This window comes from Morone saxatilis, unplaced genomic scaffold, assembly GCF_004916995.1.
Source record: "Morone saxatilis isolate NCDOM2014 unplaced genomic scaffold, NCSU_SB_2.0 Contig23, whole genome shotgun sequence".
NCBI classification, from domain to species: Eukaryota; Metazoa; Chordata; class Actinopteri; family Moronidae; genus Morone; species Morone saxatilis.
In genome coordinates this window covers 12,409,814-12,436,571 of record NW_023339796.1, presented here as the reverse complement: position 1 = coordinate 12,436,571, position 26,758 = coordinate 12,409,814, and the positions used below count along the sequence as shown (strand labels likewise).

General features: G+C 40.1%; 2 protein-coding genes across 2 annotated transcripts in view; both read right to left on the bottom strand.

The window, feature by feature from the left end:
- Positions 1–569: 569 nt before the first annotated feature.
- On the bottom strand, positions 570–8,378 carry amotl2b (angiomotin like 2b). The gene is made up of 11 exons (XM_035670283.1): positions 8,191–8,378; positions 6,800–7,603; positions 6,134–6,302; positions 4,618–4,762; positions 4,434–4,523; positions 3,514–3,809; positions 3,233–3,408; positions 3,030–3,131; positions 2,718–2,914; positions 2,420–2,551; positions 570–1,951 (listed from the first exon to the last, which is right to left on the bottom strand). The coding sequence occupies exons 2-11, from the start codon at positions 7,519–7,521 to the stop codon at positions 1,866–1,868; spliced, it is 2,115 nt and encodes a 704-aa protein (XP_035526176.1). The 5' UTR covers positions 7,522–7,603; positions 8,191–8,378; the 3' UTR covers positions 570–1,865.
- Positions 8,379–25,924: 17,546 nt separating this feature from the next.
- Positions 25,925–26,758, bottom strand: part of aire (autoimmune regulator) — a gene marked incomplete in the record, with an annotated part of 4,410 nt that continues 3,576 nt past the window's right edge. The window contains 1 exon segment of the mRNA XM_035670420.1: positions 25,925–26,205. Coding sequence (XP_035526313.1) covers positions 26,122–26,205 — 84 coding nt within the window.

The following is a 26,758-nucleotide window of genomic DNA, read 5'->3' as shown; positions in this document are numbered from 1 at the left end:
GAGAGAGAGAGAGAGGCAGATCTGTCCTGAAACAGATACCACATAACAGAATGGAGAGCTCCATTCTCTCATCTTCATATCCAATGGCACGTCCTGAAATGCTTCATAAACACCTCTGGGTGCGAGTCAAACAGAGGTAATAAAAGCATTTGGGAATGCAGCACATGTTAGCAAAGGTGGGCAGCAGCATGCAGGAATTTCAAATGGCATTAGTGGCTAATCTGGGAGAAACCTGTCTTTGTCACTTATAGGGTTACGTCTCCCTGTGAGAATGTGATCTATGTCAAGCACGCTCTTCATGGCAAGAAGAGAACAAGAGAGCAGGCCACCCGAGAAAGTTGAACCCAAAAGAATGCAGCTCTGGTATTCATTAATGAAGAGCACCCTTCTCTGTGGTGGAACGAGAGGACAGGAACGAGGAGATAGGATGACGATAGGAGAGAGAAGAGGGAGTAAAACAGGAGGAGATTCACAGCATTTACCAGAATAATTTATGAGCATATATTACATAATCTTTATCAGCAAACCGAAAAAAGATAGTACTTTAAATGACACAATTCACAAGTCAGTTAATGTATATTAGAATATTTTATTGCTTTATGAAATGTTGCATGAATTCAACTGTAAAAACCTTCATATTGTTTGAAGTTCACAGAAATGTCCGTTTGAAGTCAACACTTTGGTTGGTTGGTTGTGTACAGCCTGACATGACCGTGATTGTCGGCACATAACTTACAACAAACATACATTAACTCTTTGGCATCCTGCTCAAAGCACTATTATAACTAAAATAACAATACAAACATCTGTATAAAATATATAATAATAATAATAATAATAATAATAATAATAATAATAATAATAATTAACCTGTTTGTTAGTTCAAAGCTCACAGTAAACAAAACAAAAACCAAACACGATGTAGTTTTCAACTTTTATCCCACAGTGGTGACCGAACCAGCAGAATCACCACATCATGAAACACACTCACATACTGTAATCACACACGCAAACATACTTTGAGAAGTTATCAGAAAAAGCAACAGATGATGAAATCAACACCACGATGCAACACCCTCCCAAAATTACAAACAACACCAGGGTTTGTGTCAGTTTGGCAAAAAATAAACACCAAATTGTCTTTTATATATGATGCATCTTACAGTTTACACACCTCTCAGCTCCTGCAGAACCAGCTGCTCGGACTTAAGAAGCGTGGACAGCGAGAGCATTTAAATCAGCAGTGTTTCATGTGATAAGCTTAAATTTTTGAACGTCGTCTTCCAAACGGATAAGATCCATGATGGGAATGAGGTTACTCAGATTGACACCACATTTTCTTTTGGAGAGGAGGGGAATGCAGGTCACATAGATAACCTTGTATTGAATATTTATCTAGAGAAGCATAAGGCTTAAGTTAATATTTGGGGAATGTGGAAACCAGATAAGATAAATATGTAGCTTCTTAATTCACTGGATTCTGATAGGAGTTAAAGAGGGTGGGGGGGGAGCAGCAATTATATATATATATTTATATAAATATTTTGGCATACACTCTCTGAGAACATGTTGCCCTATTACAATCCACAATACTGTCCAAGTACCTCAGAAGATTCATCTTTTCTCTCCCAGTCGGGCAGACTGCCTGCAGCTGTCCGAGCTTAGTGAGAGCAAATGAGCCGGAGCACAGCTCTGTCTCTAAAATGTGAAAACAGTCTTTTTTTTTTCTCCCCCGTGCGTTGGCCTCTTTCCACGACATTCTTGCATCCAATATTTAATCCATTCTCTATTCAAAGACTTGCACTCTTCACAGATTCTCAGAATTGTTTTTTTTCTCTCTCATTCAAAATCCACCTTTCAGTTCTTTAAATGAAGATTTCCACTGCCTCTGACTCCAGCTCCTCCAGGCCTCTGAAGGGGTTTAATAGCAACTTCTTAGGCACTGTCTTGTCTGGGGGAAAAAAAGAAAGAAGAGAGGATAAATTTAAATGCTTTAAGGATAAAACAGTGGAAAAATGTCTCATATATAGCTCAGCTATCAATGACTAAAGGTTAACAGAGATTTTCCAGTCAAACAGACCACTCTGGTAAATGTGCTCAGTCAACAGATCCACATTATTTCCTAACCATGCAAATTCCTCTAGGCCCACATTATGAACCATGACCTGGACAGATGGTATCTGATTGGCCCGTTAAGCAGCAACATGGTTAATCAATGTGAACATGCATTAAGTTGAGGTCCAAAACAAGAAAACCTGCACTTATACGCTGCATATGTGTGTGTTTTGTGCAGTGGAGTCTGAGGTCTGTGCTGCATGTGTGCAAATCATTTATCACTTAAGTTTTATACTGGCGCCGTTATTGGATTATTGGCCCCTCGTAAACAAACACACTCATGCATATTTGATAGATCACTCACCACTGTTGAGCTTAGTTGTGCTGGCAGCCTCTTTGGCTTTGGTTCCCTCCACCTGCCGTTCTAGCGTTCCAGGTTCAGACTGAGCAGAGAACTGACGGTTTGGCAAAGTCTGATCATCTGAAAGACTTTTACCTAAAAGACGACAAAGACACAAAAAATGTCAGCATCAGAAAATCTTTTTAAAAAACTTTTTAGCAGCTTATTTGAACTGAATATACAGGGTGTGTAATGTAAGAAGTAAAATAGCCTTAGTACCACTCAAATTAATTATTAAATAAGGCAACATTATGCTCCTCACCTCTACTCTTTGTGGTGCTGGTGGTGGTGCTGATAGAGGGGGTGGAGGAGGCGGGTCGGAGAGATGCCCCCGCCGTAGTCAGGAGATTTGTACGTGGACTTTGCTCGTCCCTCCGGCCCTGGTCCTGGTGCAGCCGCTGGTTGAGGATCTTGATCACAGCATCCTTCTCCAAGATCTGAGCGTAAAGAGCGCGGATCCTGACACAAAACAGAAACAAGAAAGAAATGTCAGGAAGCAGATAAGCTATAGAAAACAAATGTCATGATTTGTAAAGGTGACTCTGAAAAGAAGTGTTTAATTATAAGTATGCACCTGTTCTCCATCTCCTGATTTCTGTAGTCAGCAACCGGCAGGTCCTCGTTGAAGCTGTTGTTAGAGGAGTGGCAGGGCGAGTGGTTGATGATGGTGGTGTCTCTGAAAAGGGAAAGAATGGGTCTTAACTCAAAAATTCTAAAATCTATGTGTGTGTAAAAATAAATAATACATAGCAAATGTCAAGCAAGAGCGTTCTTTACCTCTGTGCAGCGGCAGTGGCAGCCACTTCCATTGCAAACTGCCTCATAGTGCTCTCTTCCAGGTACTTCTGCTCCCAGCGCACCATGTCGGCTTCGAGGGCCAGGATTCGTTCCTCACGCTCCCGCAGACGCTCTTGGAGGGAGCTCATCGTCACTCCTGGCGGCTGTGATTGCCTCTGAGGTGGAGAGAGGAGAGGATTTTAACCACAGGGCCAAGAAATACAAAAATCATTGGAGTAGCAGCAAGCAGTTTGATGGTTTTCCTCAGACAGGATATTTACCTGTTGTGCCCTCAGACTCCTCAGTTCCTGCTCTAGTCGCGTCCTCAGCCTCATCTCCAGGCTCTCCCTCTTCTCACAGGTGGACTGTAGCTGAGCCAGTGCACTCTGAAGTCTCTCCACCTTCTCCACATAAGCCCTCTTCCTCCTGAGCTCCTCCTCAAGCTGGCGACCACGTCCGCGAGCGGCGTCCAGGGCCTCCTCAAGCCGCTTCGCCCTGCTGCTCTGCTCCTCCGTGGTGGTTCGCAATCTCTGCAGCTCCCGCTCCACACGCTCCTTCTCAAAGTTCTGCTCCTCATCTGAAAAGCAAAGGCGGTCAGATTAATACCATGATCCTAAGAGACACACTGTGAGATCAAATATGAAATCATTACAAAACTGCATGAGGCCCCCCCCCCAAAAAAAGTGTCAATTTCCAATTTCTCCCTCCTGAGTCCAACTCCAGTAATAAGTACCAGAGTTGCTACACGGTGGCCAGTGTTCCTCATTTAGTGAAGCACTCCTGGAATGCTGAGAGGAAGAAGGAGGAGAAAGGGGGAGAAAGCTGCCCTATCCCTTTGACCCACATAGCACAGAGCATTCCTCATCAAGGCCGTACAAACACCAGCACTCTGCTTGGGTCCTGTTCCTTAAACAGACAACATAAATCACACTAACAACAGGTGGGGGAAGCTCATTTCTATCACTTCCACTGTTGCTCTGTCGTTTAGAGCCCGTTCGTTTCCCTTTTGCAAAGAGGTGCGTGGATTGGATTCCCTATTATTAAGCCTTCTTACCAAATAAGCTGAGGTTATGCAAGTGAAATTCCTGCATGCAGGATGCCCTTAGCTACAAAAAGGGCCCCATGCTATGCACCGATCCAATCCAATCAGGCTCGTTGATTACAAAGGAGGATGTAACAGAGAGCAAAATTACAAACTTACTCTGTTCAAGGAGTTTCGCCATGATGTGCTGGTTATGGTCGGCCGCTTCTACTTCTTTAGCAACATGCGTTCTGGCATTTTCCAAGTTTTCTGTAATGCAACAAAAAAAAAAACATTTTAATGTCAATTCTGGGTCTGATATTATGGTAGAATATTATGTGTGTCTTGTGGTAGGAGTCCGTACCTCTAAGGTCTCTGTTGAAGTCCTGCAGCCTTCTGATCTCAGCCACTAGCCTCTTCCTCAGTGTCTGCTCCAGGTTTTCCCTCTTACTGCTGCCCTGCATCAGTGTCTCATAGGCCTCAGAAATACGCTGGATCTCCTGCTCCAACTGAAAATGGAAGAAAAGTGAGAAAAGAAGAGGAGGATGGGGCAAGGGCGGAGGAGAGGAAGAAAGAAAAGGAGATGGTAGAGAAGAGAAATTTTTGGTTAACCTACTTCACATGCCAGGGAGGAGCTGGAATGTGGATTCATGTTGTTAGAGCACATAGAAATACATATTTGTACAATATGGGTACATATGTGACTGTGTGTATATACAGTACACCCAGTGTGTATGTGTGTGTGGTATAATTCAGGGAAGGAATTCAAGCCCGCACCACTCCCTGTGAGACTGATTTATATCTACATTCCTGAGGGCTGATAGCTCTAGTTCCAGGTGTGTGAGCGCACACGAGCACGCATTTACACAACACACTGCGAAGCACAAGTTAACATGCACACAAAGACTCACACAGACGCACGCGTACACACACACACAGAGGTCTGGGAAGGCTGCCAGCGGAGGGAAGGTGTGCATGCCTGTGCCTGGGTTGTGGAAACAGCAAAGAGAAACCCACCATTATAGCAGTCACACAGGCATGTTTACTCAGGGCTGCGGCCTGATGGAGAAAACTTTCCAACCCTGGCAATTATCATTCTTTAAGGCTGAGACAAGGCAAGGGCCATGTGACATAACTCCAGCAGAGTGGATTTTACAGACTAGCTGAGGTGTCAAATGTCTCTGAAGCCGTTTCCACCATGTTGAACAACAAATTTGTAGGCCTGTTTGGTTAGAGAGTCATGAAAGGCCCCAAAAAATGGCAGGAAACAAATTGGAGTGAAAACGTGAGAAGGCGGAAAAAGTGCTGTTTGCTGGAAAAACAAAAGAGACCTTTCACTTTTTACACAGAAGCTGACCACCTGCCATGGACCCCCTCCCCACCCGCATCAGCTGTGTGCGTGGGTCACAACCTGATTGACTGCTGTCTGACAAGCCCTAGATTGCACTGAAAATCTATGGCCTCCCTGGGACTAAAGCACACACACACACACACACGCTCTCTGGCCTCCACCAGGTCAGCTCCACAATGAAAGGAGTGTGTAAACACAGTAGCAGGCTGTGACCTCTGTTTGTGCCACTGTGGTATGGAAGGTAGCAGCTGTTGATGTCATCTGTCCAGTCCAGATGAGGGAGTGTGCCTGGAGTTGGATGTCGGGGAGACAACTGTCGACCGGGGTTGTGTTTCATAGACAGGTGGCCAAGATGGAGGATGTTGTCTGGCTTTCCCTCTGAATTCACTAAATTTTCCCACATTTAAAGACTGATGTGTGGATGTTGGGAAATGTAAAAATTGCCAATCTAGCTCAAGTTTGGGTATTATTACTCCTGATGTCAGCTGCATAAAAATAATATTTTCTCTCATGTATTTCTTCTCCTTACCTTCTGAATACGGCTAGTCTTCTCTCTGTGTGCCTCCAGTTCTTGCCTCAGCCTCTCATTCTCCATTAGCAGCAGCTCCACTTGGTTGGGCTCCTCCAAGCCAGCAGGTGGCAGGCTGTTGAATGTGCTGTAGCAGGGGAGTTCAGCTGGCTGAGCTGACTGGACATATCTGTGAGAGAAAATAAAAATTCATATCTTAAGCCTGAATTTCAGCTGAATCAGAATGTTCTGGGGGGATCCAGCTAGAGTTCAAAGTGTGAGGCATCTGAACTATCGCTCTATTCACATCTATCAGCAAGCAGACAAGCTGACTCCAGTGGCTGTGAAGAATGTAAAAGCCTAAATAAGGAACATACTTCTGTAAAAGCATCCGAGGCAACACAAGCATGTGAAACTATCCTGTTCCAGTATGCCAGACATTACAAACACCTACAGGGCTGGACTTGTTTTGCTCTAAGTATTTCAAGAAAGAAATGTGAAGCCTTACGCAGCCTACAGTGTGACTCACACCGATTACTATGTGTTTACGCATGTGAAACACAATGACGAGTCCTGAAAGATGATTGTAAGTCTGGCTCTCGTACAAAACTTCACCGAAGAATATGATGCAATGTTGAAAAAACACAATCACACATGATCACGTCCTCCAAAAAGTTGTCTTTGTACCTGTGCTGCTGTGCCTGCATCTGCTCCTGGACTTGGTGAGGGATAAATCCTTGGCCCTGGATGGGGACTGAGTACTCTGGAGGTGGGCTTCGCTTGTCCAGGCTCTGGCTCGTGTTCTGGGGGCCTTGCGGTGTGTAGTAAGGCAGCTCGGGGTAGCTGTGAGAGGCGCTCTTGATGGCCTCCACTTTAGCAGCTGCATCGTGCCTCTGCAGAGATATCTGCATGCGATGCTCACTGAGTGACCGCACATGGCTGCACTTAAGCTCCATCAGATCTGCCTCTTCGTGGAAGGCGCCCTCGTGCAGGAGCATCCCCTCATGGAGCTGCGTGATGGGGCCTGTAGGGGCCCAGTGAGAGGCCTGATACTGAGATTGCGCCTTGGCCTGCTCATAAGTTGGCAGCTCCTCCCCGTGCAGCTGGTAAAGCTGGTAGCCACTTTCTGAGTGGTGGTAGTCCCCTTGGTGCTCCTGGCCTTGGGGCTCCTGCCTCGCAGAGAGCTGAGGGAATGGAGGGTCCTCCTGGGTGAGACTCTCCAAAGAGGATCGTGGGCTCCTGCCCATGTCACCTCCACTGCTGGGTCCACTGTTGCTTCCACTGCCTCCGCGCAGGGCCTGCTGCTGGATGGCTAATAAGGTGCGGGTGTCTGTGGGGTTCCCATAGCGGAGTTGCTCCTGGATGAGCCGGTGCAGGACCGTGCCAGACGGCTCTTCAGTGGACGACATATCGCTGTACGTTGTTATCTTCTCTAAGGATCAGTTGAGCTCTTTCTTATTTTGAAAATATTTAAATAAATCAGCTGTGAACCTGAAACAAAGCACAATGAGAGAATTAAGTACAATTAGTCTGAGGTTAAACATATCTGACACGAGACAACTGATACATATACAGTACATTAACATACTATTAATACAGTCACATGCAGAAGGGCGGTTGTTTGAGGCCTTTACAATAATAGTAAAACAAACAACACCTTAATATCAGGTATTCTATCATGTATCATCTTTCCTTTCATATAAAATCTATAATTCTCCCTGATCAAGGTTTTAGTTTTGCTATTATATCAGAACAGTGTCAACTTGTAAGTCTACCTAACCAACAGCGACGACACAAGAGATGTGGAGACATTTGTCCACAGCAGGCAAAAAAATGCATGCGCCTAAAATTCCAATCTCACGGGGGAGCAAAAGCGCACAAAACCGCATTGTAAAATAACTTTGTCTTTGGTCTTAGAGCACATTTGTCGTGTTTAAAACACCGTAAACAGCCTTAAACTCCCTCAGAACACACTACACTATCAAAACCGTGAACCAGAAGTCACAATGTCGCAACTTTATTTATGTTTGAGCTCGTTTTTCTGTTTTGGCAAACAGAGAGAAAGACGCTCTTCTTACCAGCTCACGCTCTCATCCTAACGAAACGTTGTTCTCGACCTCGAAGTAAAACATTCAGAGTAAATCCACTATTTCCATTAGGTTTGTTTTTTTTTTTTTTTTGTTCGAGTCAAACGTGTCTCATCTTCCTCCCCCAGGACAGGCTGCCGCGCTCCTCTGTCTCTCGCTGTGAAATGATTGTGGAGAGAGCAGGCGGCGATAATAAGTAACCGAGGAGGGACTGAGGTCGGAATGCCAGGAATGCAAAACGCGAGGTCCCTCTGGGATCAAAAGCGTAAAACCACACAGGGCGGGGGCTGCAGTGCGCTTTAACACTGCCAATGAGGAGTTGAAATGTAAGTATAGGACTGGGCATGTGTGCTTTGTTGGGGAGTAAATGCGTTCATGCTCAGTATAAAGGGCACAAATAAAGTCCTTCCTACGAGACTTCACTGAGGCAGCGCGGGTCATTGCACTGTTTCTGTGCCTCTGATGAACTCATTCAGTGGGGGAAGAAGTCTTCAGATGGTTTGATTAAGTAAAAGAATATTACACTCAAGTCCATATTAAGTAAAGGTACTGCATTCAAGTATCAACAGCAAGTGGCCTATGCAAAATGGCCCCTGTCAAAGTTATAGTCATATATCATCATTGGATCCTTAGTATTCCATAATTAAATATATTTTAGAGATATGTTTTGCATATAAAATTTTAATCTAAAAACTAACTGTAGCTGTTAAATAAACCACAAAAAAAAAACACAAAAAAGTGCATTCATTTACTTACTTAAGCAGATGTACACAAATGGAAAGTATTTAATTTGGCATAAATTGTTGGGAAAATGAGACTACGTCTTTAAGTGAGGATTTAGTCATATTTGCTGATTGAATATTCATTCAGTTATGATTGGAAACCTTATTCCTCATACTATATATGTTGAATTGTATGCTTGTCCAGACACAAATTTTCCATTTTTGCATGTTCAGCTCAGCTCCTGTGAGTTACACTGACTGATTAATTAAAATCTTATTGAGTGTACCAATTGAACACTGTATCTAACGTATTTCATACAAAATTAGTCACTTTAATCATTTGTTTGTGAAACTTTAGGGAATTATTTTAAACAATATATTGACACAAGAAGTACTTAATTGTTGGTCAAATTGGAGGTGATCTTATCTATCCTATACTGTTTCTTTTTAATAGGACAGGGGAAGGTTGACAGGAAAGGGGGAGATCTGATCACATGTTTTGCATGTAAAATCTTAATCTCTAAAGCAGCAACTATGGCTGTTATAAGTGCAATATTTCTCTCTGAAGAGCAGAAGTATAAAGAGACATAATAGAAGTACCTCATTTATCTTGAGTAAATGTACTCACTCACTTACTTCAGCACTAAATTCATTAAGTGTCTCTCTAATATCTCCCTGTAATGTGTAATTTCGCAGAGGAATTCAAGCTCTCAGCATTCACTGCAGGACACTATGGAGAATTCTTGTCTGCAATGGTGTTGAGGTAGTGCATGCCTCTGTGTGCGTGTCCCAGTGTGGTGTGTGTGTGTGTGTGTGTGTGTGTGTGTGGCAGCTGTCCCCTGGAATCTGAGGTCTGGGTATGCCCCATTGCTACCAACACAGTGACTCTTTGTACCTAACAGCACACTACATGCAGAACAGGGCCTGGGGAATGCCACACATGGGCACCACTCCTCCCGCCTGATTTACAGGTTCAAATCTCAAACATGCAGAGGTCGCCCTCCCACTGAGACGGGGTCACACAGAATCACGAGATGTATGGATGGACAGCCCTCCCTCCGTCAACAAATTAGGTCATTTAATTGGTCATACAGTTCAGTTTCTTTCTGCATCTTCTCCAGATGATAGACCACAGCACTGTTTGACACGTGTCTATTTTTGCTTCCTTGGTAGAGATAAACGTCTCGCCTCGAGGGAGAAAGCAAATCTTTATGACAGGTTTTATTTCTGTCCGAGCCAAAAGACAAGACGGAGCTATTTATTACCTGCTCAGACCTAACTGCTGCTATTTTGAGGCCTACATTGAGGCCTATATTGAGACGGGGACTTAATGTGGGCCCTTTAAATAGCAGAGATTTCAGTCATAACAGACTAATCATATCTTTGGGCAGTGGAGGGAGAGACAGAAAGGAACTGGGAGGGTTACAGATGCTATCCTGCAAACGCCTACAGCAGAGAAAACACATGCAAACTCGAACTGAATTGGTAAAGAAATGGGCCACAGGAATTGATTGTTGTACAGTATGTGGCCACTGGCCTCAGGTTGATTATCTCATCAGACCTAAAAATCTATAGGCCCAATGAGTTTGTATTGAACTGCTGATAGTATGTGTCAACAATCATCTCTCTGGCTCTTTCACCCTCCTTAATTAAACACACACACATTCACACACACACATTCCCGTCATGTTTCAGATGCTGCGTATTCTTAAATGGGCTCTTTTATTTAAAAAAAACCATGCAGACACTGCGTCTCTGTGGGCGGCACTCACAAGGAGGCGACTGGTCAGCAAAGTGGGACATGTTTGCATTTTCCCTTCAGATCCACACTGTGAAGCAGCACCGTCTCCACCTTTTTAAAAGTCTGGTCATGTCATTTAACACCACCTCACGACTTCCTCTGCTCCCTCCCTGTGTGTGTGTGTGTCAGCATGTATGTGTGTCTCTGTTGGTGGACAACGCCTCTGGCCATTTTGTCCTCCATTGTACCACACTTCCTGTGAACTTCCAAAGGAATGCAGGGCTGACCCTTTGAAAATTATGGATGCTTTCAAAAAGTCATTACAGGAGATGAACATCTTAAACGGCATGCCACAAAGACTGTCTGAGGCCCCAAAGTGGACCAAACTTAAAACTTCATGAGTTATTCCTTGTTTGTGCAAAGAAGAGTGGCATTGGTGCATTTTTGAGGACACCCTGCAAAATAACACACAATTGTGTTGTTGCTCTACACAATAAAAATCATATTGCTCCTGAGGTTTTGTTGGAAACATGAGCACAAATGAGGCAACAGTGAGCGTAGTCAAACTACCAGTTACACAATTGGAAACAGTCTGACTCTAAATTTACTCATCTGAGCCATGTGTTAAAGTCAGTATAAAAATGCCTTTGTCAAAGGGAGGCAGACAGGAAGTCAAAATCTGTCTGTGTGTTAACAGAGGGGGAGCTCTTAAAGGCACACTACTATTTGTTATTGTAAGTCAGCTCTTTGATCAATACAACTTTATTAATTTTTCAAATTTGTATTGATTCATCGTTTTGTCTGCAGAACAAAGTTTAAATCAATGATTAAACAACACTACACACATATTCTGTAAGTGCAGCGCGTTAAGTTTGTAACTCAAAAGAGACAAACTCAGCTATTTTGCAACAGGAAGACAGATCATGTAGCTGAATGGGCATAAATTGGTTGCATTTACTTCAACAGCTGCTGGAAGAGGATATTATTCAACCACTTATTATCTCATATTTGATTTCTGTAGAAAAATAATCCGAGACAATACTGCAGGTGAAGTAAAAGCTACTGTAGTATACTGTGTCAGTAGCCGGAACTTCAGATTAAAAGGACATATTAGATAGTGTAGTAAATTAAATTATTTCAAAGACAAGCACAATGCTAATCATATTTGTTTCCTTTTTACAGTGATTCTTGAGTAACAATACTAAAGACGACACACTATAAAACATTTTGATCATTTAACCACTAAAAGGGATCAATGACATTAAGTGTCAAACTATTAGTCACATTAATTATTTGTCCTATTGACAATGAAGGTGCTATTACAAGATTCAGTGTAAAAAACAAAGCTTTCTGTTATTGTATATCATTTGAATGAAATGAAGACTAAACTAAACTCAAGTTCTCAAGTGTCACTTTCATTCAGTTTAGTATTTGAAGTCCAATTTGACATTTTAATGAATTCACCACTCATGTTTGGACTTGTATTTTCTATTTCCTCACTTTAAAAATACATTTTTCACAACCACTAAACAGGGATGAACACATCCTGTATGTATATAACGCAGAAACTAAACTTCATATGTTGTTAAATGGCTTCATTAATGAATTGATTCATATTCAGTAATTGGTGGATTGATTGATTTTGAAAGAAAAGGTGGCACTCAAATACTATTGTATCCTTTATGTACAGTTGTTGGCAACAGAAACAAGCAACAGCGCATATAATTTACACATGAAAATTACTCTTGGTTAATTTGGTCAGAGTTCACTGACATATATAACAGGTAATGAGCCGTCACAAGTAGACATTGCTTTGTTTTACAAGGTCACAAGCCCCCAAAAAAGTTTGGGAATCACTATTTCAGACGTATGTATCCCAGAATGAATAACAAAATTAAAGATTTTAAGTTGAAGATGGTGCTGTAATTAGTCAACCTTCATGTCAAAATAGATTCATCTTTAATGTGGACTTTATTCTTAATTTAAATACTTATTTGAAGGTTTAAAAACTGTCAATTAACTTGACACATACAGTAAAATTAGAACTTTTAACTGCACCACGAACCAGTCTTTACCTCTAAATAAAATGTTCCTCCCAACCAAAGCTGCAGTTGAGGCTTCACATCTACAGATATGTACAGTACGTGATGAAGAGCGCTGTTTCTCTTGTGTCATTTGAGAGCAGCAGCAGTTTAACCACATCAAGATATTGAAGACAATCCACCCTTCAAACAATGGAGACAACTACTCGACAGGCTTGTAATAATTATAGTCTACATTGTAATTAAGATCTATTTTTTTAATGTATTTTACTCTGGGATGGTTTAAAATTAGCTCTTGGTTTATATATCAGGACACATTGTATGGCCTGAAGGCTGTTTCACTTGTCATAATTTAAATAAGTGATTATATGAAGAGAGATTTGCGTTAAACTGAAGACGAAACAAAAAGGTGTTTGACTATCTGTCTCTCTTTTTATCTGTCTTTATCTTTAAGTCTGTGGACTACTTTGGAGATGATCAAAGAGTGCGATGTCTGTATCTGGCTTGAGACAGAGTTAAAGGGACTGGATAGAACAGGATGCATGTTACAGTGTCAAACTGTGTGGGAAAGAATGACACAGAATAGCAGACAAGGTCATCTGATATGGCAGGATTGGTGAGGAATGTAACTGATAGTGTTGGAAGGAGTGGGATGGATTCCTCTCCTTGGCTCTCACATCCATGGACGGCTTCCTCATTCACACAGTTCACAATAGGCAAGGACAAGGTGCGCTGCACTCAAGTGGTATCCTGTTCTCAGGAAACCACGGACGACGAGCTTCCCATGTATTCCTATTTCACAACAGCTTGGATTGTGATGGCAGGGTTGGTTTCCAATAATTATGTTGAGGCAAGCAGGCGAGCATGATATAACTTAATTCTTCTTTGATACCTTAAGAGCAAAAGAAAAGAAAATAAATAGGCTATCAGTGTCTTATTTATTTAAAGCAAAGAGTGGAGAAATCGCTGCATGTTGCAGCAAGTTGAGCTGCATTCAAGGGAATTTCCAGACATTCACAGCAAACAGACTTCAGACGTGAGTCAGAAGAGATGAATCTGTGCAAAGATGACAAAACAGATGTGTTGCGCAGTCATATCAAGGGCAGGTTATGTTATATTGATTTTCACAGCTGATTGAAAGGAGATGAAAGTAATCAATTAAATTATGTGCATAAAATGTTGCCCAAAAGAGGATTGACATTACTCTGTACCATACTGTCAGTGGTCTGTACGGTACTTATGAAGCCAGCTGGTTGGCTAAGCTTAGCATAAAGACTAGACAGAACAATTCATAAGACTTATCATTTCAATACTTTAGTACTGATACAACAAATTAGATATAATGTGTTAATTAGCGAGCTTTAGAGCAGCTAGTACATGGACTATGTTACCATTGGACAGAGCTAGGTTAGCTGTTTCCAGTCTTTATGTTAGCTAAGCTAAGCTAAGTGTCTGGCTGTTTTTGTACACACATGAGCGTGGTATGGATCTTCTCATGTAACTCTAAGCAAGAAAGCCCATTTTCCAAAGTGTCAAACTATTCCTTTAACTTGGCTAAGTAATATTAAACCACTGAGAGATTCTTTCTGGTAGTAAATATTACAACTTATTTTATCGTTATTTAAAGTTTTGACCCCAACTGTGATCTTCAGGTGTGTTTTCAAAGAGACCACATGCAACCAACCCTGTATGTCTGCAGAACTGGAACATCCACATTTTTCTCCACCGTCATGATATCCGAGAAGTCTTCTTGTGCTTTGTTGTGTGGATATCATTGTTAACAGCATTCAAAATATGAAAGGAGAGCTAAAATAAGATGTGTTCCATTAAAGTGGAAGCTTTTACAGGAATTTTGACCTCTGTTGGCAAGTGAATGACCACAGCATTAACCAAACACAGCACACTGTAATTTTGGCAAATAGTCAAAGTCAACTCTACAGCAGAGAGGAGCCAGCAGGCTAATTAGAGCAGTTATTCAGCAAAAATGCTTAGAAAAACAAAGAATACAGATTGGTATGTGAGTTTTGAAAGCCATAAATCTCCCTAACCTGTGAACTAATAGTTGAGGTATTCACAAACAACCCAATTCAACGTCAATTCATGAGAATTTTGTGCTATTGGGTAATAAGACACTTACATGTTGCACCTTTAACATATGAGCTTTACATGTTGATGTCACCATGGCAACTTCACTGTTTCTTTTATACTCAAAACAATCTTTGGCCTCTGCTCTCAGATGTATTACTCATACAGCGCTGAGGGCAAATAGCTGAGTGTCACTGTAATGATGTTCCCTTTTCCATTTCCTTCCCATCCCCTTATTTCTCCTGCATCTTTTCTTTTACCTCTCTTTGAGTTCTGCATACGTAGCTTTGCCTAAGTTAACTGTATTTCTGTTATGCGACAGGAATCTTGACAGGTCGAGTGTCAAGATGGAAAACAAGTCATAAAGTTGTACAACAAAAGCTATCGGCCACAGGCTAGCAGCCAGACAACATTAAACATTTTAGTTTTCTAGAGGGGCCATATACTGTAAAAGAAACCAAGACTTAGCCGTAGCTAGTGGCCCGCATTAATCAGTCTCTCAGAATAGAAAAACTGGTCTTGAATTACAAAACAGATACTCTTAAAGTCTTAGTTAACCTAATCTTTAGGGAGAAACTGCACCCAACTGAGCACCGTTACTCTGAGGCACAGCCCTGAGGCCCTTTATAAATACGAGCCCAAGCTGCCCTTTCGAGGTGTGAAAATATTTTGCAGCCTTCAGCCCCGGAGACAACATGCCTATACTGCAGACGAATGACACAGCAACAAGCCATGACACCCTGTCCTAAAACAGCCTTCCAACCCAGCGGTCGGCTGCCATCCTGGGAGGTCACCAGAATGCCAGTCATTCATTCGGGCCCCAGCATGTGTGCCCCCAGCAAATAGCTGTGCTCTTCTGCTGCTGAGGCTGCACATAGCATGTGATCTGATGGCTGGCTTTGGCCGGCGGCACGGTGGAAAGAGAGCGAGAGAGAGTGAGAGAGAGAGTTCTCTGTGTCTGTATACGGTGCTCAGCAAGCTCTGAAAATGTACTAGGGGCTTTCCATGGTCCAGAAGCAATGAGGGGAATGTGGGCTGGGATGGTGAGTGGGGGTGTGTATGAGGGTTCAGTTGAGGGTGAGACCAGAGAGTGAGCAGGTAGGTGATGGACGTAGTAGGCTGAAGGGAGTCGGGACGTGACCGAAGGATAGAAATTTGTAGAGAAATGTGATTACAGTTTCTAGTATCACCACAGTCTGGCACACAGTATTTAAACTACATATATTTCCAACAGCAGGACATATTCTCAATGTACTTTAATCATGTGTTTTAGTGCAGGCGTTTACAGTCAATCTGCAGGTGAAACATTATCTACAATCATTGATCTATTCTACTGGCCACACTGCCATACTGATATTGTGCAAAAATAGTGTTTATTAAATGATACTATGCAACATCCTATGGTTATATCTCTTCCACATACTTGATTTATACTCACCAAAGGACACCTTATTAATATAGTATGTATGTAATAAGTGGAGAAACATACACAGAGGTCATTAAATTGTTTCATGAGGATTAAACTGATCTTCAATCGTATGCTACAACCTTCACAGTCACCTGACTCAACTAAACACCTGTGGGAAAAGTCTTCAAGGTGTGGTGAGTGCTTATCTTATCCTTTCTGAATACTTCAGCTACCCTTATTCCATCTTTTAGTTCATACTGGTTGTATCTTACTCGACATATGTGTGTTTATGTGTGCCAGTTACTGCAGACCATGATTCTGGATTCATTTTAGAATAATACTTTCAAATTATGTTATTTATTTATTTACTTTATGCTGTTATTGACTTTCATTTCGGCTAATGTTGTATCAGCTTTTATTTGTCTTTTAAATGTCAATATTGGTATCAGCCCGAAAGGTCCAGTGTCGGTCAGGCTCTTCTTTCATACCGTCATGATCCTCATTTCTTTATCTTTAATTTTCTATCGATCTTAACTTATATGTTTTTTATTTATATTTGCATTACTAAAACTCTAGTTTCCCTTTAGTTGTAAGGTTTTTATTTGCTATCTACCGATGTTTTCATTCATAAATAAATAATAGGACTGTGTCTGTCAAATTACCTCAACTTGGTTGTTTGATACTGGGAAGAAAGTATTGTCCTGAAATGACACATTTTAACAATTTTCAAATAGTTCAATAACTCCCCTGTTTGTTTTTTCTGCTGGGCTTGCTGTAAGTCTACTGTGCAAATCAAACAGTTTCTTTAAGTGTCAACTGGAAAAATCCATTATCAGACGGATGACTTCCAGCTTTGGCGTTACCACCAGTAAGTGATGATGATTCAGCTATGAGATATGTTAATGGCTGCAACTCAAGGCCTGTATGTGTCTGCTGACACACAACACTCTATTGTGTCGACTAAAAGAAGCTCATTGTCTTATTTTACACAGACTGTCTATTTTTAAGGGGTTTTTTGGGGGGGGGGCAGGGGAAAATGATCTATTCTGAGATTTTAAATGGCCAATAATACGAAATGGGGGAAAAAAACCAACATTTGAATCACTTTAAAGTTGATGAAAAGTCACATTGTGCATTGACCCAGATAGATAAAGCTGTCAGTGAATCAGCTGTGGCAGAATCAGTGACATGTTTGTGATGTTGACTGGATGTCATTGTATCTCTCTGTGCTATCTACTTGTTTATAATGTCTGTCACTAATCTGACATTATCATTTGACCAAACGCATATCCTTAATCTTCACACAAATTACATCTCAATGTAACTTTGTCCTGTGGAAAAAATGTCAAGATCCCTTTCAGCTTTATTGAGATAAAACACATTCCTCAATTTTTCATCTAAACCTACAACCCACTCAGAACAACAGCTGTAACAAATGATTATGCTGCAAAACGAGTTAGTTCAACTCAAACTGTTTGAGGATTTCCTTCAACCATTTAAGTTTATTAACTCAAACAATTTAATCATGATTTGATTTAATTTGAGTACAAGTAACAAGTATTTGTTATGGTAACTTGGGTAAAATAAGTTAATTTTACCAATTTGATTCAGCTAATTTAACTTAAATAAGTATAAATAAATATATTGCAGTCATATGCAGCATTTCTCCAAACTTATTTAACTGATTAAAATGTATCTGAATAAAGTAAGACATCTACTTTATACAAATGTTGCCATTTAAGTTGGATTTACTCAGTTCCTTTAGTTCCACTAAACCAAATTATTACATTACGTTACTAACTTAAGCCAAAAACAACTTACAACTAATCGATTATCAAAATGGTAACCAATTAATTTTCTGTGGATCATCTGATCTTATTGTTACTACTGTAATTTCCACAAACTCCTGAGAGAAATATCTCGCTCATTAGCTGCTAGAAGCTCCACTGTATTCAGTTGCTAAATGTGTCTGTCTGTCGCTTGGTGTTGGGCGAGTAGTATACAATGGGTTTTTAGAGCTTCTTTTAATGAAAACAGCTGGAAAGAAGGTTGATAAGAAGAGTGACATTGTACCAACAGTTAAATTGCTGACTGGCAAACCAAATCAATGACCTGAAAGCTGTTAAAACGCTCCATAGACCTGAGGGGATCTGAGTTGGTAATAATTCACTATGTGTTTGTCACCATGAGTGACTCCTTTTACAGTAGTCATTTGATCCAGTGGTCATTAGTGCAGCTTTAAAGGGCTACCATGTAACTTTAAAGAGAAAAAATAGCACATTAAGTTGAATTCATTACTAATAAAACAATCAATAATCAATTTAACACACTCAGAAGTCTTACTGTTACAGAATTACTTGATCTGTATGACCAGCAGCTTATGGCAGCTAATGTAAGCAAATATAAGCTAACTTTAAGTACATATTACTCTATAATGCACATAACTGAGTCACTTTGCTGACTTTATGTCTCCAGGTACTGCTATGATAGTTTAGTATGTTAGCTAAATGCTAGTCAAGTTACCCTTCTACCTCACTTCTCTTTTAAAGCACAAATCCATTCATTAAACAAACAGGAATTTATATTTGGAATTCCTTAGATCAGTACTGAGGTTGGTAAATTAGCTTTTATTTGCACCAAATAAATGAAACAAGAGGTATGCACCAGTGGATCATTTTAAGTGTCTGCCGGCTGATGTGGTTGTTGTACGGTGCTCCTGCTTTGGTTGATTCATAAACATAACTATTTATTGTTTTTATCTGACATTTTCTAAATGTTATTGTTTTTACTGTTGCTGTATATCCTGGTGTGCATGCTTGTTTTTGTTGTTATTTGACTTTTTCATCTCTTAACTGTTTTTATTGCTGTATGTCATTCTTGCCAGACACGACTTTGTTTTTTTGTTTTTTTTTACGTTATTATTGTGGTTATTTATCATACTTTATGTCCTTCTATCAGTGTGAACTGCGGTTAAAGAGCCTAGTGCTCAGTCAATTTCCCTGAATAAACAATAGTTGATGAAATGCAGTGGTTTAGCTTTTAGCATTATACCATTATCATCCCTTGTGGCAACTGTCCAATAAAAGTAACATGATCTCACTTTGTTTAAAGAATCTTAACTGGCTCAATCTTCAACAAACTATAAAATTATATGATCAAATTAGATTTCAGCAGCATGAAAAACAAACATCTACTGTACTGAAACCGTTGGCTGTACCTGCGTCACCACTGTCCAGTTCACAGTTTGCAGAGGAATGCTCAACATCTGCTGGCCTTCATTTCTCCTCATATAATTCTCACTCGGGACAGGGCAGTGATCACAGGAGACGCTGTTAGCGCTGCTGTCCCAAAGGAAGAATGCAAACACACGAGAAGCTCTTCCAAGAATTCCCAGTTGAGGACCTTTCTGGAATGTCCTAACGAGCCTTCTCCGCTGTGTTTACAGTTCCAGACCGATGGCAACCCTGCAATCTGCCCTGCCAGCGTATCATTATCTGGCCTCCTTAGGGGACACACACAGAAACAGAGAGTTTTCTTCTCCCTAACCAGAGCTTTAGATGTTTGTCTTTTGAGCTGACCATACTACTCTAAACAGCGAGGGAAAGACAGAGACAAGAGGCAACCACAGACAGTGACTTCATGAGTTTTAATAAATTGCTCTAAACCACTTCAAATTACGGAGATGTCTAGACAAACAGCTAGATGGTGGGGAGCCGCTGTCTTGTCTGATTAATCTTGTTGTGTTGCGGTTACTCAGTGCGATGGCTCTCCGCTGCATGGTGAAAAAGAAAAAGGCATCTATTCATTGTAAGACCAAGCAAAGTGATCATTGTTTTTGACTTAAGTCCCGTGTCAGGTTACAAATTGAGCATCACTCAAACCAGGAAGGAAAATTGACCTTGACGTTTTACTAAAAGTGGAAACTTCATGTCAGGAAAGAGAAGAGAGTTAATGTTTCTTGGCAGAATGGGAAAGGCATGTGACACAGCTGTGTTGGTGGTGGTGGTGGTGGTGGTGGTGTGTGTGTGTGTGTGTGTGTTGGCAGTGTGTTCACCCCCAGCTAACAGTATGTTCTGATCTACTTCAGTGAGATCAGGAACACAAATAAGAACTCAGACTTTATTGACTTCAGTTCACTCTTATGCAACACAGGAATGTTGGAACTGCACCATCGCACTAAACCATAACATGGCAAAGGAAACAGAAGTTGCAATATCAAATATGTTCAGGTGTCTCTTCTCAAATATACAGCAGAAAAACCTTCAAATGTACGCTTTAAGCCAATACCTTTTAAATTTACAATGTTCTGTTTTTGTTCAGAATATCAGATAGGTGTTGAGTAAACCCGAGGCCTTCAATGTATTGATTTATTTCGCATGTGTCTCCCCTGGTAACTTGTTTGTTTGAATTTAAACCCAGTCTAGCAGTGGTGAAAATAACATATACATTTATACCACAATGTGAAAATACTCAACAAAAGTAAAGCACCTGCATTCAAAAAACCTTCTTAAAGGACCAGTGTATAGGATTTAATGCTATCTAGCAACTCACTCGCTTCACCCTCCTTTTCCAGGTGCATGGCACAAACTGCAGTGCTTGGTTTGTCTGCTCTGGGCTACTGTAGAAACATCACAGACTCCACAGAAGGCAACCTGTGGTGTCTGTGGATAAAAACAGCTCATTTAAGGTAACAAAAACACAATGATTCTTATTTTTTAGGTGATTATACACTAATGAAAAAATACTGATGCATATTTTTATTACATTTCTCCCAATAGATCCTCCTAAATGTTGTAGGATTTAGTTGTTTAGTTGTAGATTACAACACCCTTTCCTTGGTTTGCCCATTCTGGGCTACTGTAGAAACATGGCAGAGGGAGCAGTTCAATATGCTCCCTCTGTAGATAGAAACGGCTCTTTCTAAGGTTACAAAAACCCATTTGACAAACATTTTCAGGTGATTATACACTCATGAAAACATGAACATATTTTGAAAAAGTTTCTCATTAAAGGTCAAAAAACAGTAAGACAGTCTGGTGTGCACGAATGTTCATGTAATTGTAACCTGCGAATATTCAAAAGAGAATAATTTTCCTTGAATAAAAGCAAATAAACCTTTAGTTACACTGGAAACAACGTTCAAAGTTTCTTTCAGGGCCATGTGCTGTTATTTCTCCATGGTTCAAAGAAATAACACTTTCTGCTCTGAAACCTTGTGCCAGCACAATGGAGGGCCTCTCGCAGTTTCCTGCCCACAACAATAGTATGAACAAAGAGTGAAGGGTCCTGACTGGAAGTCGCGTAGGCTTTACCTCTCTAGTAACCCTCACACCACTGCCCACACTTATGAAGTGCCAAAAAATGTGAAAAGAGGATGCCCAAAGCGTGGGAATTTCACCTATCATATTTTTCCAAAGGATTCCAGGCCTGTGAGTTGAAACAGGATGTGTGTGTGTGTTTGAAGAATTTAACCTTTTCACACTGACACAGAAAACTGGGTGTTTAAAGTGTCTTACTAATATATACATATTTAACTCTTGCTCACTCACTTCCCACACATGAAACAGTCATCTCAGAACCACTCTGTGTCCCACAATAAGTTTAATAATAAATAATTTATTCATCAGCCTGATGAAACTGAGTAATTTACGGACCTGTAACATGAGTACCTTGAATGTGTTATATTATTTTTTATTTTCTCTCCCAGTTACCTCATTCAAATTTTGTGTATTTAAGTCTTTAAAGGAATAATTTGACGTTTTACAGGTTATGTGCCAGACTATTTCTTAGCTGGGACCAACTGCTGGACTTACTCATCCCCCAAAAAACACGTTTTTAATTTGAGGCTCTGCATCGATTGAACAAGAAAGATAAAACATGCTAGCTGTTTCCCCTTTTTCCAGTCTTTGTGCTAAGCTAAGCTAACCGTACATTTGTTTACAAAGTGTAAAAATCCTGTTATAGGGTTACACTCTTTTAAAGAAATCATTTTACAGGAGTTTTGCTTGCTCACAAACGGTGGTCATCGTTTATGGGACACATTTTAGCTCGCTCTTGGTGTGCTTGGCTGTTCTCACCACAGCCAATTTTTCTGAATAGACATTTTTCACAGCAGCCTTTTTGATGTGAAATAGTAAGGTAAACAAAGTTGTTACCAACGATATCAACAAAGGCTCTGTTCCATTTTGTGTTTTCCAGTGAGCCAACATGCCCCCTGACTCTGTTTGACCTAAATGGAACACAACCTTAATCAATATCAATGGTAACACCTGTGTTTACCCTACTATTTCTTGTCAAAATCTCTGATGTGAAAAGGTCTATTGACTACAGCTTTTCCCCAACTGTAGTATTAATTTGGCCACAGGACAGGATAAAATACAGTAAAAAACATTGATTATTTCCAAGATATTTGGTCATCATCCAGGTTTTCCAGGACTCGTGGGAACCCTCTCTTATCTAATTCTTGGCAAGAAAGCAAGTGGGTTTATTTCCCAAAATGTCTCACTATTTCTTTAAACAGCATTAGGCGAAAGTACATACATGATGACAGAGATGTTACACAACACACTCTTCATACTCTTGATAACCCTTGTGACATTTCTGCCTCATTAGACATCATATAGGAATGCAGTGTGGCAGGAAATAAGACATGTAAGATAACAGAGAAGATAAGATGGGAATCAGCCTCACAACACAGAACTATTTAGTACATAACATACTTTGGAGTACATAACAAACGTCCATGTGAATACACAAAAGATATTTAACCTTTTTTGCACTCTGACGTCTAAATGTTATCACTCATGTTTGTTTTATCTAAGTAGTTAAAAAAGTGACCATCTTACTTTTTATTATTAGATCATAGTTTTAAAAAATCAGCAAGAAGCAGCAGTGCAGAGAAAAAGAGCCGTATGCCAGGTAAGGTCTGTGTCAAGATCCTTTACAAGTAAGCGTTCATAATTTTACTTAAGTAGAAGTTTTAGGAGCAAAATGATCTTTAAGAATCAAAAGTAAAGGTACAACAGCAGGATGGCCCATTCCATAGTGGTATGTTAATATTACTGATGCATCAATGTGTATGCAGCATTTTGATCATCATGAGATGATCATGTGCTTTGTATATAAAATGTTGATCTTCTTAAAAACTGCAGTTGTCAACTAATCCAGTTGAGTCAAAAGTACAATATTTCCCTCTGAGTGAAATAGAAGCATAAAGTAGCATAAAATGGAAATTCTCAAGTAAAGTACCTCAGAATTGTAGGTAAGCGAGGTCTACTTGAGTAATTGTACTTGTAACTGTAATTTCCAGCCCTGGTCTTTGTGAAGAAAACCAAGACATATTCTCTTCATGCTCCATTTTTAATGCCATATAATTTGTTTGTGTTGGAAATAGTTATGATGAATTCCTTTTGTTCTAATGAAATCTGAGAATTTCCTGCTATACAAACACAAAGATATTCTTCATAGTCAAAGGAAATACTTCCTCTTGTCACATTGTGATGGTTACTTAACAATCATGGCTCAGTGAAATACTCTGACTCTGTTTTACTACATCAATCACAGATGGATGCCACCTAGTGGTGAGAAAGTTTTCCTTTTGAAAAGAGAGAGAGAGCTCTTGGGATATGTATCACTTTTTCCATGTGGTCTTCCACTAGAATGAGAAGAAAGCTGCGTGATAGTAGAGCATGATTAAAACCTACACAGTGAAATAAATAATGTAAACAGATTTTTATGCAAAATATCCTCCTCAGTCAGAAATCATTAGGACTGAAATTACAAATTAAAGACAGGAAATCATAGCGTAGAAGTGTTAACTTACTGCTATTTACACACACTTTGACACCAATTTATGTCAGATATATTTATCTCATTGCATAAAACATCATTAGATTTTTCTCCCTCATATCTCAAATATTTAAGGAAAACGGGTTGTCTCTCCTTCAGTGATGCTGCTTTCCCTGCAAGGACACAGACCTCTCAAGTATGCAGGATGTTTCATGAACCATTTAGAAAAGTGGATTCATAAACAAACAGAGACACACATGCACAGATATACACACACTGCATGTTTCTTCTCCTCCTCCTCTGTTTTGGGCCTGTAGGAGCTAGGAGCCATAGCAACCAAATACCGAGGGGAGAAAAATCTGTGAGCTGCCTGGCCGGGCTCCATCCCTCTGGCAGTCATGCTTAAACTCTCGAATCCCATGACAAAAACAACATTCCACATCTAAGTGATAGTCTTCAAGGAATTCCTCTTAAACAGAGGCATTTCTCAGCGTGCATACCTCATTGTATTGAAACCATCTGGTATAACGTGTGAATGTAAATTCTTCTACAGGTCCACACAGTGAGAGAAATATTTCTTTGTCTTTGTGCACACGTGGAAGTTTGCATTGTCTCTGTTAGTGCAGTTACAGCCTGGGTGCTGATGTCAAACTAGAAAGTACACGATCTCCTCCAACAATGTCCACCAGTTATTAACTTGTCAGAAATAAAGGTGTGGATGTCCTAAAACTTTCTCCAGCTAAATCAAAACAAATGTGAAATCCATTGTTTTTGGTCCTCTAAAGTCTATCCTCATATTACAAAAGCATCTTGGCTGCCTGTCTACAAATGTAAAATGCAGGCAGTGTTTTTGTAATTCATGTTTTTATCAATTTAGGAGGATCTGAAAAATCTGGTATTTTCCTCATCCTGATCTCAAGAAGGTAATTCGCACTTTTATATAATCTCGGTTAGATTATTGTAATTCATTGTATTCAGGGGTACAGTATAACCTTGTGCTGTATAAATAAGATGTATTATTTTTTATTGTTTTAACACTGCTCTCTTCAAGATATAAACACATTCACACACACACGAAAACACATGAAAAACACAGCTAAAACTAGAAAAATACATACATATGAATCACTGGGTTTTGCAGTGGTGGGCTGATGACAACCTTAAAAACTGTATTTGAGTTTGTTAGGCCGAGTTAGCAAATGTTTGGCCTGAGCAGAGTCCAACGCCCACTGCCAGCCCACCCACATCAGTGCTGACACCTATTCAGCCATGATGTGATGCTACACAGAAAAAGTCTTACAAGTAAAATATGATGGTGTGAGGATTAGGGTGACAATGAGATGGTGAGAAAAACCTACAATTGCTCCACATTCTCTGTTCTTTTTTCAGAGAGGAAGCATCACAACAACCCTGAATTAAACTACCAACCGGATGAAGCAGGCAACCCCAGATCCTCGGGGACCCTGAAAGTCCCAGGTTCACTGCCTGACCGTTGGTTTTGGTAATTTCATTAATGGCTAATTTGTACTAGTACATTATCAACTAAAGCACGTCCTTTAGAAGGCCTGATGTTTACTATTATAGTATATAATCTATATATTATTTTATGATATACATTACTCACATGGTGCATAAATACAACTGTGTGTAGTTGAAGTTCTACAAACTAACACAAATTAAGTATTATTCCAGCAAAGGAGTACTGGTTGTACTGGGCTTAATGGGAACAGATGGAGGGTCAGAAGGAGCCCACCTGCAAAATTTAAAGCTGGGGTATGAGATGAACAACAAGAACACGTAATGTAACTAATGTCAGCTATGATGTTGCTGTGCAGCTAACATGCAGGATGAGACAGTTTCACACCAGCTCCAGACAGAGATATTCACAACTCTTCTGCTACAGTTTATTATAGCAGCTGTTGTACATCACAATCACCTGAACACTTTCTTCAAAAACTGTACTTAGATGCAATGTTTTCACTTAAAATCAATTAAAAAACAAAATAATACTTCAGGCATTGCAGGAAACAAGAACATAATCTCTAATATATTAAGAAATCTCCATTTAATTATTTATGTTTAGTTTATTACTGTTACTGTACAGTATAACCTAGAGCATGGATGATCGTCTGTCTGTTACTGGTAGCATCCGTGAGAGTCTGGAAGGGGTCGAGACATGTTGTGGAAAGCCCACTGCAAGATGCCATCAATGGAGCCCTGCTGAGATACAAACACAGACGGATCAATCGTAGCACAAAGGACCCGAGTCCTGGTGACATTATCTGGCACATGCGGTGCAGTATGATGTCAGCGACAGTGATGATATCACACAGCAACCAGATTGTCGCTGCAGTTATCAAGTTATATCAGGTCATGTTTTTAGTTTGTGAGGAATGTTTTGATTTTTTAGGTCATTCTGTCGGATTCAGGAGGTTGTGAGTAACAATTCTGAAAATGAAAATAAGGATGAGATCAATATAATTACCTATAATTAACCTTATCAGTCTGTTTCTTACAGTAAAATCCTAAATATCCACCTTGTTTAAGAGTGTGTTGTTCTTTGAGAGGCAAGTGCTAAAGAATACATATTGACTTTGAAAAATAAAAAAGATCTATTATTATTATTAGAAACATTTCACATCTAAGAAATCAATCTTGCCTTCTTGCAGTATATTAAAGTTTAAACATGAGCTTATAGCTTCCTACATCTCCTTTAAAGCTTTAAATTAATTTACATATGAGTACAGTGTATATAGGAATATATATATATATA